The sequence below is a fragment of the Mus musculus genome, chromosome 7, assembly GCF_000001635.26.
Source record: "Mus musculus strain C57BL/6J chromosome 7, GRCm38.p6 C57BL/6J".
Lineage (NCBI taxonomy): Eukaryota > Metazoa > Chordata > Mammalia > Rodentia > Muridae > Mus > Mus musculus.
Window position 1 is genome coordinate 7,109,629 of NC_000073.6, and position 12,668 is coordinate 7,122,296.

At 45.2% G+C, this 12,668-nt stretch overlaps 1 protein-coding gene across 1 annotated transcript; it reads right to left on the reverse strand.

Moving 5' to 3' along the window:
• Window positions 1–5,054: 5,054 nt before the first annotated feature.
• Window positions 5,055–11,848, reverse strand: Zfp954 (zinc finger protein 954). The gene is made up of 5 exons (NM_172738.3): window positions 11,595–11,848; window positions 9,744–9,782; window positions 8,158–8,284; window positions 6,985–7,083; window positions 5,055–6,572 (listed from the first exon to the last, which is right to left on the reverse strand). Exons 1-5 carry the CDS (start codon window positions 11,670–11,672, stop codon window positions 5,665–5,667), a joined length of 1,251 nt encoding a protein of 416 aa, NP_766326.2. The 5' UTR covers window positions 11,673–11,848; the 3' UTR covers window positions 5,055–5,664.
• Between the last annotated feature and the right edge of the window lie 820 nt (window positions 11,849–12,668).

Consider the following 12,668-nt stretch of genomic DNA (forward strand, 5'->3'; position numbering starts at 1 on the left):
CAATCTAAATTCCAGGTATAGGTGGAGAAATTATATTTTTTGTTGTTTTGTTTTTTGAGACTGGGTTTCTCTGTGTATCCCTGGCTGAGTGTGTGTGCCATCACCGCCCAGCTGAGAAACTCCCTATTACGTAATATGTGTCCTTTCCCCCTTTTTAAAGAGTTAATTCAGATTCTAGCGAAAGATGACTCAAAGATTAAAGGAGCTTGCTTGCTGCTCAGGCAGGGGACCCTCAGTTCCCATGGCAAATCCATTTCCAGGGCATCTGATGTCCCTTTCTGGTCTCCACAGAAGCACATGACATACAGGCACCCAAGATGCATACACGTAAAATAAATAAATTCTTTCCAGTGTTGATCCATCTGGGCTTGTCAGTCACCTGCCCCATAGATCTTGCCTTCTTTTACCTGGAATTCTGAACCTCCATGAAATCTGAGCCCCGCCCCCCCCCCCTACAGATTCTAAGATGAGGTGACTCTGAGTTTATCCTCCACAGACTACCTCCTCGAACTTTCACAGTTTACCTCAGGCAGTCTGAAGAGCCTCCCTTCTTCTTACTGGTTTTTTGAGACTGGGTTTCCCTGTTGTAGCCCTGGGTAACCTGAAACTCACTTTGTAGACCAGGCTGAACTCAGAGATTGGACTGTTTCTGCCTTCTGGGTGGATCAAAGGCATGCACATACATCATTTTTAAGGTGTACCCTTAATTTTGTGCTTTTCTTGTCTTTCTGTGTTTATGTGCATCTGTTATTGTTTTAAAATTTCAAGTGCTTGTATGTTTGTTTTTGTCTTTATTTTGGGGGACCAGGTCCTCACTTTATAGCCCTGCCTAGGCCAGAACTCTACTAGGTTGGCTCTGAAACTGACAGATCTGCAAGCTTTTGCCTCTTGAATGCTGGGATTGAGGTGAGTGCCACCACACCTGGTTTTGTTTTGACTTCAGAACAAGTATCCAAGTCCATTTCCCTTCTTTGTCCTTTAGTGTTTTGTGACAGACTCCATTCTGCGTTCCCGTCTGGCCTTAGGCTCTTGATTCTCATACTTCAGTCTCCTGAGCACCGGGATTGTATGCCTACCAGCTCCTCAGGATCCCACCAGGGAGAATACAACCATTACCACAATTTTGGAGCCAATTTTGAAACAAGCTTTGTTTTCTCTCCAGTTAAAGAATTAAAAGGCAGGAAAAAGTCTCCAGTAGGTAGCAGCAGGGAACATCTCAAACACAGCAGATATGAGCAGACAACATCAGCCTGCAAGAAAGGCCTTTATTAGAGATGATGAAACACACTCATACAGCAAGCACACATCAAGAGGGAGACTCTGGAAGTTGAAGCCCAGCCTCTCCTTGAGGGGTAGCTTTTTTTTTTTTTTTTGAAACAGTAATATAGACCTTTATTATCACTACTGATTGCTTTATGTTGTACACAGTCATATGTGCTATGCTTTTACACACCTGGAAGTGTGGTAGCCTAGTTTACACCAACATGAGGGGTAGTTTTTAATTCCTTAAAAAAAAAAAAAAAAGGAAAACACTCTTTGAAGTGTTTTCTGTTATTTCCACCAGGTGAGAATAAGACCACTACCACAATTTTTTTGAGCCAAATTTGTTTTTTCTTTCTTTCTTTCTTTCTTTCTTTCTTTCTTTCTTTCTTTCTTTCAAGATTTTTTATTATTATACAGAAGTACACTGCAGCTGTCTTCAGATGTGCCAGAAGAGGGCATCAGATCTCATTATGGGTGGTTATGAGCCACCATGTGGTTGCTGGGATTTGAACTCAGGACCTTCGGGAGAGCAGTCAAGTGCTCCTATCTGCTGAGCCACCTCACCAGCCCTTGAGCCAAAATTGAAGCATGCTTTATTAAATACTGGCCAGGATGATGGACACTGACTGGGTTCACACCTAGGATGCTTGAAGTATGACACCAAATTACATTAGTCAGAGGCTTATAAAGGTAAAATCCACAAAGACATGTACTTCCTGCTTCATCTAAGCAGGGCAAATGTACACCAGGCCATACTCTCCTGCCTATGTGTGACCAAGCAGATCCTGTGCAAGTTGGGGCAACCGACCTTGTTTACAAAAGTGAAAACGTGACAGTCCCTAGCATTCCAGAAAGTTATGTGTCCGTGGGCAAGTGGGGCTTAAAGGTGAGAGGCATTTTTGTTTTATAGGACTCAAGCACAGTAATTGAAACTTAAATATAACTTTAGCCCACACAGACACTCAGCTGTTTTCAGGTCTCAGCACTACCTTACCTTGATTTGTCAAGGCAGCAGAAATGTTTAAGTCTTGACAGATCCAGGACATTGTGTGTAGGCAAACACCTTTAGTCCCAGCACTGTAACAGCAGAAGTAGGCAGAGGCCAGTGTACCTAGTGAATTCCAGGACAGTCAGGGCCATATAAAGAGACACTGTCTCAAAACAAAACAAAATAAATGAATGAATGAATAACTAGACTTTAATCAAATGCCAAATATTTTAACGCAAATGCTAAGCTCTCATAATATTTTATTGTCCATTTGTGGATGAATATTGACTCAGTACTTTTTCAACAAGTACTTGCTAGAAAACTAAGACTGGCTGGCCCTTAGAAGTTAGCTCTTTGTTTCAGCTAACTGCCAGGGGTACATTCCCAAGGAGGGAATTCTGCTAGGACCCTTCCAAAGGGACAGGGGATCATCCCTTTTCTGTGAAAGCTGAGGATCTGAGCCACAAATAGGTTGCACTATCTGCATGACTAACCTTCATTTTGTCCACAGGGACTGGGCAGAACAGGCAATACCAACAGGCAGGTCTTCACACAGTCCAGAATCCTTACATTCTAGAAGAGTGGTTCTTAGCCTGTCATGACCCCCTTGTAGGTCATAGGTCAGATATCCTGCTTATCAGATACATTACAAATTCATGATAGTAGCAAAATGACAGTTATAAAGTAGCAATAGGTAATTTTATGGTTGGGGGGGTCACCATAACATGAGGAAATATATTAAAGGGTCACAACATTTGGTAGTTTGAAAGCCATTGTTCTAGAAACTCCAGTCCTGCAGTCACAGCGGCCAGTGACTTTGGCTCCTGGGGATCCAATTTCTGTTGCCCCTGGAGGCAAACATATACATATGCATGCCCACTCTTGCTCATAAACACCAATGTAAATAAAAATAAAATCTATGGGTGGGTGGTGTACTTAAGTTCTTGTGAGATGGTTCAGGAGGTAAAGGTGCTGGCCACCAAGCCTGACGGTTTTCATGCTAGAAGATAAGCAATTTCTCTGACCTCCATTCCAAATTGTGAGCATATATAAACAAACGAAACAAAAAATGTAAAGAGAGAAATTTTAAGAAATTAAAAAAAAAATCGTGAAATGGACTAGAAAGAAAGCTCAAAGGCAATTTTCCCAGCACTGGTGAGGAAAAACAAAAACCAAAACCTGAGCAGATAAGACAAGCTGCAACCTCCAGCAGCTTCCAGGAGGAAACATAGGAGGCCATGTTTGAGTGGGGCTGGCATGTCCTTCTGCTGATGGAGATGAAGAAGCAAGTTCATGTCGATAGGAGCTTTTTGCTGGAACGGATGTGGTTTGGAGAACTAATGGCAAAAGACAACACATCAGGAACAGTACAACCTGTCTTTGGCCAGTAGTGGAAAGAAAGGGGAAATGTTTCTGAGAGGAAGGGAGCCTCTTCGTCTGGATGTGGTTGCACAGGCCTTTAATGGTAGCACTTGATAGAGGCAGATGATCTCAGTGCATTCGAGGCCAGCCTGATCTACAAAGCGAGTTCCAGAACAGCCAGAGCTCCATAGAAAAACCAAAAAAGAAGGGAGGCTCTGCGGGATGCCTGAGGTAAATGATGGAAGTGTGCGGAGTAGACGACAGGTTCATAAGCTCAAACTCACCCCACCTTAGCATCTCTCCAGGGGACTCAGAAAACAAACAAAGCAAGCATGTAACAGGGTGGCTGAGATGGCTCAGAGCTTAAGAGAACCTGCTGTCCTAATCCTCATCAGAGAGGCTTCATCCAGCAACTGATAGGAACATTAGGTGGAGCTTGGGGCATCCTGTGGAAGATGTAGAGGAAGGACTGTAAGAGCCAAAGGGGTAAGGACACCACAAAACAGCCCATGAATCAACTAATCTGGCTCATAGAGACTGAAGCAACTATCAGGGAGCCTCTGGGTCTGACCTATATCTTCTGCATGTATGTTATGGTTGTATAACTTTGTGTTCTCGTGGGACTCCCCCTGACACTTTTGCCTGCTTTTGGGGGTACTTTTCCTCCCACCAGACTGCCTTGTCCGGCCTCAATATGAGGGTTTGTACCTAGTCTTATTGTAACTTGTTATGCCACATTTGGTTGATATCTCTAGGAGGCCTGGCTCTTTTCTGAAGGGAAACAGAGTAGATCTGGGGAAGAGAAATGGTGGAAGAAAGGAACAGAGAAGAGAGAGGGGAGGGTAAACTTCAGTCTTGATGTAACATATGAAAGAAGAATAAATAACTTTCACCAAAACCAAAACAAAACAAAACAAAATGCCTGTTACCTTGCAGAGGACCTAGGTTCCATTCCCAGCATAGATAAGTCATGTCCCAATGACTTCTTCAGGCACCACATGTGTACTCAAGACACACAAATACACACAGGTGAACACATACAACATTTGGGCTACACTTCAACATGAGAAGCACCATAGAGCCGTTCCCCATCAAAAATAGTGAAAATTGGGGCTGGAGAGATGGCTCAGAGGTTAAGAGCACGTGCTACTCTTTTAGAGCACAGGGGTTTCCCTTGCACTGATACTGTGGTTCACAATCATCTGTACCTCTAGTTCCGGAAAAGCCTGTCTTCTTCTGATCTTTGTGGGCACCAAACAAAATATGGTATACATACATAGACATATGTATATGGTAGACATACATATATGCAACCAAATACTTATACACAAAAATAATTATCTACTAAACAAAACAAAATAACCAAATAAGCAAGCAAGCAAACAAACAAAAACCCAAACCTACTAAAACTCAGGAGCATAACAGAAAACCTCAAGAGTCATTAAAGATTCCAGAGAAGGAAAACACATTTATTCAGGGCACTGCAACACTTAGTAAAAAGAGAATTCATGTCTCATTATTAAACCACTCCGTTCCCCCGTCATCCAAACTCAGCAGCATGGAAACTGCACTCTGTGAAGTCAAGAACACAGAGCTCAGTCTCCCGGAGCTCCCTGGTGTCAACTCCTGGGTAACAGAAAGATGACAGCAGTCCTCATCATGTTCCAGTATACCTACTAGAGCAGGAAGCTTCAGTAGCTGTGTCTCACAAAGGCCACTCTCAGAACTTCTCCTTAAGGTCAGGTTCAACCCTAGGGCTGAAGGTTTGCCAGCGGCTGAAGCTGCTCTCTACAAACTCTGCACCCAGAGACCTATGCAGGGTGTGCGTGTTGTTTTCAGAAAACACTTATGGTCCGATCAGAGCCTATCCCAGGATCCAAGGGATGCATCCTAGTCCAGTGACCGCTCTGCTTTTATGGGCTAGAGGTGTGGCTGGATGATGCCCACGCTTGCTTTGAAGCGTTAGACACTTCTTTTTTCCTCCTGCTGAGATTTCAGGTGTTCATGGAGATGAATAAGGGACCTCTTCCCCTCATGGCTCTCCTATGGGTTTATCGAGCGTGAATCTTCCGGTGTTTGTACAGGCTAGAGCTACTGCAGTACACCTTGTCACACTCCCTGCACGCATACTGCTTTGCTACAACGTGCACTTTCATGTGTCTAATGAAGTTGTAGCTGGAATTGAAGACTCGTCCACACTCGTTGCACTTGAAAGGCTTGCCGTGAACTGTTAGATGTTCAATGAGCTCGGAGTTCTGGGTGAAATACATGCCACATTCACCGCAGCTGAAAGGCTTCTCCGCGGTATGACTGTAGAAATGATTCAGAAGGCCCTCTCTGCTCCTGTACGATTTGCCACATTCACTACACTCAAAGGGCATTTCACCAGTATGAAATCGATAATGGACCTTAAGGCCTTCTTTGCTCCTGTACGATTTCCCACATTCAGTGCACTTAAAAGGCATCTCTCCTGTGTGGAGTCCCTGATGAGAAATAAGGGAGATATTATGCTTGAAGGCTTTGCCACACTCACTGCACCTATAAGGTTTCTCTCCGGTGTGCATTCTGAAATGCTTAATGAGAAAGGCTTTTTGGCTGAAGGACTTGCCACACTCGGTGCACTGAAAAGGCTTTTCCCCAGTGTGTATCTTCCAGTGCCGATTGAGGTGGGATATACTGGTAAAGATCTTGCCACAGTAAGTGCATTTGCAGTTCTTCTTCTCACTCTGAATGGCCTCTCCACTCTCAGTGTTCGTGGGGGTGTCCCCACCACTGGAAGTCACCTGATGCCTGAGAAGGCCCGAGGAGGTCTGGAGGATCGTCACATTGTCCGTGCTTAGCACGGGTGTCTCAGCACAGCACAGCATGTGCTGTTGCAGTGTGGACGGACTGACACCTCCTTCTGTGGACAGGCTTTGATTAAAGGGGGGTGTTTCACTCTCCACTTTGATCCAACAACCTGAATACAGAGAAATACTGATGAGTGGCATATAGACTGCTGAATGACAGACAGACAGATACTACCTAATACTAATGGTGATCTGGGATTTCTCATGGAACAAAGGGTCTAGTTCAGGGTGGATAGGGCCAGTTACCATGCTGAATTTTTCAAGTTCATAGGTCTAGAGAACTTAGGGGCAGCGAGAATCACAGGGAGGCATGCTAGGAACTGTAACACACTCCTCACCAATAACTTTCTGCAAGCCTCAGCTGCTGGAGATGCAGGACACGGTGCAGAACACTGTCTAGCCCCCTAAGACATGGTAACTGAAGAGCCTGCACTCAAGGACTGCCCTGGGTAGAGTGCACACTAACACAATAGAGGAAAGCCTGTGTTTCAAAACGTTGCAAAAGAAACAGACAAAATGTACCTGTCCATAAACACGGAGTCAGGAATCTTAGTGCAGGCACAGAGAGATCTCCACAAGATTCCACCTGAGTTGAATCATGAATCCCAGAAAGTTCAAGTCCTAAAATAAAATGAGAAGTGAGCGCTCCATATAAGGACTGGCTGATCTCCAACTCATAATAATCCAATCTGGAAGGAATCTCTTATGTCTCTTGGGAATGTGCACCTGTGCAATAAAGCTGTAAGCCTAGACTGGGCAGATCCTGAGCTATTCTAAACACTATCCAAATCACAGGCCTCATGTTACTTGTAGTTTGAGTCTTGTCCTGCTTGTGTGTTACGGGTGTGTCTTTAGGACAAGCTTCTCTTAGTCACGTGCTCATGGTCCAACCTGCCTCATGGCGACCTTCTCTGTTGTCTTCCCCCTCCTTCCCTTCATGGTCTGTCTTGAGACCCCTCACTCAATTCTTAGTCCCTCCTTCTTCTCTTCTCTGCCCAGTCATAAGCCCCAGACATTTATTGGCCAACCAGGAATCATTAGGGAGCATTCTTTACAGTAAATCGGTTACACAGTGCCCCAAGATCAGGTTGTAGTCTGGACTGGGACACATAACTCAGTTTGGGAATACACAGCACATAAGACTAACCCCAACAATAGAAAGTAAAGATGCCCAATGAGAACAATCCTCATAAGAGTGTCTTGTAAGAAAAACACCAAATAGTAAGCCCACCAGGGTCATAATTCCTAGCACACACAGACACAAGGCATGTCACCTAGATAGAGAGAGTAGTACTTGTCACAGAAATGCCATGCATTTACAGTGTCATCAGGTCAGGGAGAAATGACCACTGTTAAGACTCCTAACCCCTTAGTGGTGCAAATCGTTAATCCCAGCACTTGGAAGGCAGAGGCAGAAGGATCTCTGTGAATATTAGCCAGCTTGGTCAATATAGAGAGTTCTAGGAGACCTTGCCTTAACCCACCACCCAAACAAATATTGTCACCTCAAACTGATTCCTGTTTGCCTTTACTGTACTTAAGAGTGAAAAGGTAGTTGTGTAACAAGCCTATGTCTATAACCTGTACTTTCAGCTATAGGTCACTTGAGGAAAGACTGAGTGTTCATAGGGCAGCTTTAAGATGTCTCCTGGTTTCTACCACAGTTGTGCTCTGACAAGATAGGAGGTCCCTTACTCAGTGAAGACACCAGTGTGAAGATCTCCGTCATCACAGTCTGGTACAGGAGCCTTTGAGAGTCATCGAGCAGTGTCCATTCCTCCCAGGAGAAGTACACAGCCACATCCTCAAAGGACACGCAGCCCTGCACATGGGGAAAGTTGAATTTGTTTATATGAAGCTCCCTCGTCAGGGAATCTTCATATCCTCAAGACAGTCATTTCTACTTAGGCTCCTATCTCAGAGGGTACCAGGCTGTGAACCTATTGACACACAGCTGTCCTCCAGGTCCCACTAATCACTGTACTGGGCACTCAGCAACAACAGCCAAGTGGACATGCTGGCTCGGTTACTTTTCTATTACTGTGAAGAGACACTATGACCAAGGCAATTTATAGAACAACAACAAGTTTATTGGGGCTTCAGAGGTTGGGTCTGTAACTTTCATGGCAGGGAGCATGGCTACAGGCATACATGGCACTGGAGCACTAGCTGAGAAATTAAATACATCATGATCCATAGGTAGCAAGCTAAGAGAGTTAACTGGAAATGACAAGAGCTTTAAAAACATACAAGCCCACCTCCATCTCCTTCAACAAGGCCATATCTCATAATTCTCCCCAGACTTTTAACCAATGAGGACCAAGTATTCAAGTCTATGAGCCAATGTGGGACATCTCCGTTGAAACCACCACAGCTGGAATCAATCCAAGCTAGAAGGCTGCCAAGGAAAGTCCCTCCTTTCTATCAGGCTATCAGGGAATTCATCTGGGCTCCTCCCAATCATCTGTCTCACACAGACCACATTTGGGTCACTGTTGTCCACTCTGTCCCTGGCACAAAGGCCAGGAAGCCATCTGTACATGACCGCAGGGCACACACATCAGTCTTCACACTGAGCCTCCATTTTCATCTCAGTATGCAGACTTAGCCCTCAGCTGCTGTGCTACCACAATTCCTACCTTCCACTAAAACCAGCTGATCTCATGCATGCCTGAGCATTTCTAATCATCCCCAACCCATCTCACTTCCAGGCCTGGTCTAATGTCATCACTGGAGCTTTAAGACCTTTGAATCTTCAGCCAATGGTTACCATAAAGGGAAACCTAGCCATGTAATCCCTGCTGTGGACGTGGGGACCTTTCATTCTGAGCATGTGCCAGGGAAATCCAATGGAAGGTGTCTTAGTCAGGGTTTTACTGCTGTGAAAAGACACCATGACTAAGGCAACCCTTATAAAGGACAACATTTGAGGCTGGCTTACAGGTTCAGAGGTTCAGTCCATTATCACAGGGCAGGAGCATGGCAACATCCAGGCAGGCATGGTGCAGGAGGAGCTGAGAGTTCTACATCGTCATCTGAAGGATGCTAACAGAATACTGGCTTCCAGGAAGCTAGGGTGAGGGTCTTAAGCCCATGCCCACAGTGACACACCTATTCCAACAAGGCCACACCTCCTATTAGTGCCACTCTCTGGGCCAAGCATAAACAAACTATCACAAAAGGACAGAGACAATTCCAGCACAGAGTCCCAGGACACCACCGTCCCTGAGGTCCCTTATGTGTTAAGTCAGGAGTGTGATTCCTGGGCACCCTCCACTTACCTCTTCCTGGTTGGCAGGTTTCACTGAATACTGGGAAACCTGTAGAAAAACAAGGTTGGGAATAATAAGCAAGAGTGTTGGTATCCCAAAATTTCACCCAAGTCCCCTCTCATACATGCAGTCGGGTACCCACTGGGCTCCATCCCTTAATGGTGTCTCTTACTGGGTGACCTTGGACAAAGAATCAATCTCTTCAGTTTGTTACCTGAGGATAAGCATGGCAGCCTGTCTCAGTTACTGCTTTGTTGTTGTGAAGAGGTACCATGGCCAAGGCAACTCTTACAAAAGCATTTAAGTAGGGCTTGCTTATAGTTTCATGGGGGTTAGTCCATTATCATTATCATGGTGGGAAGCAGACTGGTGTGGTACTGGCACAGTAGCTGATGTGAGCTTTGCGTCCTAATATAGATGCAGCAGGAAAGAGGGGTGGGGTTCGGGCAGAGAGAGACACTAGCCTTGGCAAACTCTCCCAGCTACACACTTCCTTTAACAAGGCCACACCTCTTAGTTTTTCTCAAACAGTGCCACTCCCTGGTGACTAAGCATTCAAATACATCAGCCTATGGAAATCATTCTCATTAATACCGCCACACAATCCTAGCTCAAAAGGAAAGTGATTGCACCAAACTGAGTCCTATGCGTGAAGTACTCAGTACAGCTGTTTCCTATGCACCTCACTAATGCTTGTGTCGAGAATTTCACAAACACACAATTGTTTTAGAATGTATAGGTTTATCTATATACAATTGGGAGGCAGGTGGTGGTGGCTTTCATCTTTAATCCTATACAGAAAAAGCCTGTCTCAAAAAACCAAAAAAGATGTCAGGCAGTGGTGGCACGCTCCTTTAATGCCAGAACTAGGGAGGCAGAGACAGGTAGATCTTTGAGTTCAGGGCTAGGCTGATTTACAGAGAGAGTTCCAGGACAGTCAGGGCTACACAGAGAAACCCTGTCTCTATAAAAAGCCAAGGGGAAAATGAAAAAAAAAAGTTATTGGGTAAGCATGGTGTGCATCCCTTTAACTGCAACACTTGGAAGGCAAAGGAAGGCAGATCTCGGAGACTGAGGCAAGCACTGGCTACATAGGCCAGCCAGACCTGAGTTCCAGGGGGAAAAGTAGTTAACACAGCAGACTTTAGTTAAATGCTGAATGTTTTCACATAAGTAAGTAAGTAAGTAAGTAAATGAATGAATGAATAATAAAAGGGAAAGAAAGTACTACTTTAAAGTCAAACAAGCAGGAAGTGGGAGGTCCTGCCTTTAATCCAATCACTCTAAAGGATTGCAAGTTTGATTCTAGCCTCGTTTACATAGCCTCGTTTACATATGTCTCAAAAAAATTCAGATATTTGAAGACTAATCTCTCCCTCTATGGTCTACAACCCTAACTGCTGCATTAGTCCACAGCATTTACCTAAGGATTCATAGATCTCTGTCTCCATCCACATAACTTCATCCTTGCTCAATATTCCCCCGGAGATGCTTGGGAAAGTTTGAATAGATCAAGTTTCACCTCTGTTCAAATCTTCCATGGCTACCAGTCTCTCTATAAACAAAAGTCAGGTCCTTAGGGGTACTGGGCCCTTTTTCCCTCATCTAAAACGCCAGTAGAGGTCACCCCAGGGCTCTGTCTCCGAGCTCAGGCCCGCCCACAAGCCTTGGGAGGTACAGTCCAACAGGCACTGTGAGTCAGAGGGGATGGCTCTAGCGATCTAGCACACAGATGTCAAAAAACATTATTTCGTTCATCCGTACCCTACAGTCGGGGACATGAACGTCTGCCCTGTTGGCTCCTGACCCAGATCTCAGTGCTCTAGAACTCAGGTAGGTGGGCGATCACTAGGCACTCACCTGGGGCAGGGCTCCACCCGCAGCCTCCACAATCACCATCGGGCTCCAGAGGATGGTGGGGCCCTGGGAAGTCGCCATCCGCACTCGAAGCCTGGATCAGATCACACGAGCTGTCGCAAACCTCAGATCCGTCTCTGTGACGGGGGACAAACGCTTTTAACGTGCCGGCTTTCCTGCCATGGCCAAAGCAGATGACACCAGTTTTCTGTGAGCCATACTGACGGGTCCAGGAAGTTACAAAGAACCTCCAGCACGCAAAGCCAAAAGTCCCGCCCAACGGTTCTCGCCGTCGCTGAAATGCCCATTTTCATTGGCTGAGTTTCATGCAATGTTTTCTGGGCAATGTAGTTCATGCAGGAGCAAATTTCTGCGATCCGGACACAACTGCCCTGCTTGACAAGACCAAGTTTCAGTGGATTTCTTGGCACTGGCGTGGAGACTATTTTCTCCACACCGTTTTCTACCTTAGGTGAGTTAGATGTGGATTAGAAATAGTAGAGGCTGAGTCACAAGGTCAGGCTTGCTGGAACTCTTAAATTACAGAACTGCAGGCAGAGGCAGGTAGATTTCTGTGTTTTCGAAGCTGTCATAGTGTGTTCCAGGCCAGACAGGGCTACATAGTGAAACCTTGTTTTATTTGATGTCTAGAAATACAGGAGACGGGCAAAGTTGAATTTTGCATTTGAGACATTTGCCTTGTGTGAAATGATACTCGCCAGGTTCGTGGGCTAATAAATACAGAAATGGTGACCATGGAAGAGGGGAAAAGGACATGTTTGGATTGGATTCAAAGATTCCTTCACCACAGGACTCTAGATTCAGACACTTCTCACACCACTATGGAGTCGTCAGGATTAATGCTTCTATTGTGCTAAGAGAAAATTAAAGGAACATTTAGGAACATTTAGGAAGCTTTGCTGTACTCCCCCCCCCCCCCAAGACTGCTCTGGAAAATGCGAACACGGGCGTATCTGTAATCATGACAGTGTCCGCAGAAGTCCTGTTAATTTCATGCATATCGCTTCTCCACTTTCCCCTTCTGCAACTGTCCCGGTTTCCCATGGTCCACATTGT

Coding starts and splice junctions, on each gene's coding strand:
- Zfp954 (NM_172738.3), bottom strand. CDS start 11,672: ATGGCGACTTCCCAGGGCCCCACCATCCTCTGGAGCCCGATGGTGATT. Junction 8,285..9,743: donor AACCTGCCAACCAGGAAGAG/GTAAGTGGAGGG, acceptor CCCCATGTGCAG/GGCTGCGTGTCCTTTGAGGA. Junction 6,573..6,984: donor GACTCCGTGTTTATGGACAG/GTACATTTTGTC, acceptor CTCTGTATTCAG/GTTGTTGGATCAAAGTGGAG.